This window comes from Alligator sinensis, unplaced genomic scaffold, assembly GCF_000455745.1.
Source record: "Alligator sinensis unplaced genomic scaffold, ASM45574v1 scaffold1200_1, whole genome shotgun sequence".
Taxonomy (NCBI): Eukaryota; Metazoa; Chordata; order Crocodylia; family Alligatoridae; genus Alligator; species Alligator sinensis.
In genome coordinates this window covers 547,245-549,285 of record NW_005842772.1, presented here as the reverse complement: position 1 = coordinate 549,285, position 2,041 = coordinate 547,245, and the positions used below count along the sequence as shown (strand labels likewise).

Here is a 2,041-nt window from a genome sequence, read left to right as displayed (position 1 = left end):
GCCTTGAGAGGCCCAGGCTGGGCCTGAGCATCCCAGGGAGCGCAAAGAGTGTGCGTGTGTGCACATGCATGCGCATAGGCACTTGTGCATGCATGTGCCTGCGTATACATGTGCGTGCCTGCATGTGTGTGTGTGCATGCCTGTGCATATGTGTGTGTGCGTGCATGTGCATGCCTGCATGTGTGTGCATGTGTGCCTGCCTGTGTGTGCATGCATGTTTGTGCATGTCTGTGCATATGTGTGCTTGCATGTGAGTGTGGGTGGGGATGTGTGTGTGCGCACACTTCCCCAGCCTAGGCCAGGGATGCCTGCTCCCCTGCCCTGCCTGCCGAGCTAGTCTCCAGCATTGTCGAGGGGGGATCGATGCCTGTCCCCAGCCCACAGGGGCAGGTCCGTCCCTGCCCCCACCCATGGCCAGGGCTCCTGTGGGGCAGGCTGGGCGCCGCGGCTGTTCCAGGCAGCAGCTGGGCCCTGCACGCACGGCGGGTGAAGCCCACAGGGCAGGAGGTGAACCGAGTCCCGGGCTGCCGGCGGAGGCTGAGAACGGAAAAACTCATCTCAGGCCACTGGCCTGGGAGATTCCCTCCCAAACTGTCCCTGCCCTTGTCCCCGGGGGCCCAGGCTGCAGGCACACACCTGCTGGCACAACACGGGCAGGGCACCGGGCACCGACACGGACACGCCTGCGGCACGGGACAGGCCACGGCACCGGTCCAGGGGCCCCCCTGGTGGACGCAGCAAGGAACTGCCGTGCCCGGCCCCAGGCTGGGCGGGGAGTGGAGGAGGTCCCCCACGAGGGCTCCTTGCCCCCGGTGCATGGTGCATGTTTGGGGTCTCCCCTCCCGGCGCTGGCCGGGCCCAGCTGGGCACCGCTTGCAGCCAGACTCTGTGGAAACCAGTGCACCCAGTCCCATCTGGGTGCCAAGCTGGTCGTACTGATGGAGGGAACTGGTCCCACTGCCGGGGGGCCGCGTGGCTGGATCTCAGCCATGCAGAGGGGCCCGATCCAGGCATGAAGCCAGAGCAAGTTCCCTGCCGTCAGTGCGCCCCATTGGGGTCCTGCAGGCAGCTCCCATGCCCAGCACCCGCTCTCACCAGTACAGACCAGCCTAGCACCAGTGCTGATGGGTGTCACCTTCCAGACCCCCCGCAGGGAAGCAACCTGCTGTTTCTTGGCACTCCCAGCCCAGAGCTGGTGCCCCAAAGCGGGCAGAGCTGTGGGGGGTTCTTGTAGCCGCGTCCCCGCACGGGGCAGGAGCTGCCCTGGTGCGGCAGCATCGAGGCCGGGGTGTTGCTGCCCCCACGCAAGTGCTGGGAGGGCCCATGGGTGCTGCCCACGTGGCCGCAGCGAGGTGGGGGGCAGCAGGTCTGGGGCTCGTCGTGCATCCAAGGGGCTGGGGGGTTCAGGGAGGCTTCCTGCCCCCAGGCTGTGGGGGGGGCTCCGTGCCCACCTGTGCTGCACCAGGGTGGCCCCCATGCCCCAGGTCTCCCCGTTCCCAGGGCAGGGCAGGGCGCCCCTCCCCTCCTGCTTGCCCCCCCAGGTCACTGTGTCCACGGGGGTGCAGAGGAGAGGCAGGGCCACGTGGCACCCCTGTGTGCAAGCTCTGGGTTCACCCCCGTGCGCAAGCTCTGCCCGCACGCCCTGCGTGCCCCCGCCCAGCTCCCGGCCTCGGGGAGCCAAAGTCCAGCCCCGGCGCTGCCCCGGCTGTTCGCCGCGGGGCGGGAGCCGGGGCAGGTTTCGGAGCAGGCGGGCATGGCTGGGCCCGAGATCACCAAATATAGGCATGCACCCCTCCCCCAAGCTCTGGGTTCACCCCCGTGCGCAAGCTCTGCCCGCACGCCCTGCGTGCCCCCGCCCAGCTCCCGGCCTCGGGGAGCCAAAGTCCAGCCCCGGCGCTGCCCCGGCTGTTCGCCGCGGGGCGGGAGCCGGGGCAGGTTTCGGAGCAGGCGGGCATGGCTGGGCCCGAGATCACCAAATATAGGCATGCACCCCTCCCCCCGGCCCACCTGGCCGGCTCCACCGGCTCCCCCCCCCGCTTGG

The 2,041-nt window shown here is 69.2% G+C and overlaps 1 protein-coding gene across 1 annotated transcript; it reads right to left on the bottom strand.

Annotated features, from left to right (window-relative positions):
* Positions 1-533: 533 nt before the first annotated feature.
* On the bottom strand, positions 534-2,008 carry LOC112552113. The gene is made up of 2 exons (XM_025216908.1): positions 1,809-2,008; positions 534-1,608 (listed from the first exon to the last, which is right to left on the bottom strand). Exons 1-2 carry the CDS (start codon positions 1,984-1,986, stop codon positions 554-556), a joined length of 1,233 nt encoding a protein of 410 aa, XP_025072693.1. The 5' UTR covers positions 1,987-2,008; the 3' UTR covers positions 534-553.
* Positions 2,009-2,041: the final 33 nt, after the last annotated feature.

What these genes read in the sequence shown, in the direction of transcription:
- LOC112552113 (XM_025216908.1), bottom strand. Translation starts at nt 1,986, where the DNA reads ATGCCTATATTTGGTGATCTCGGGCCCAGCCATGCCCGCCTGCTCCGA. An exon ending in GCTTGCGCACGGGGGTGAAC is followed by an intron (nt 1,609 to 1,808) that starts CCAGAGCTTGGG and finishes ACGGGGGTGAAC; the next exon opens with CCAGAGCTTGCACACAGGGG.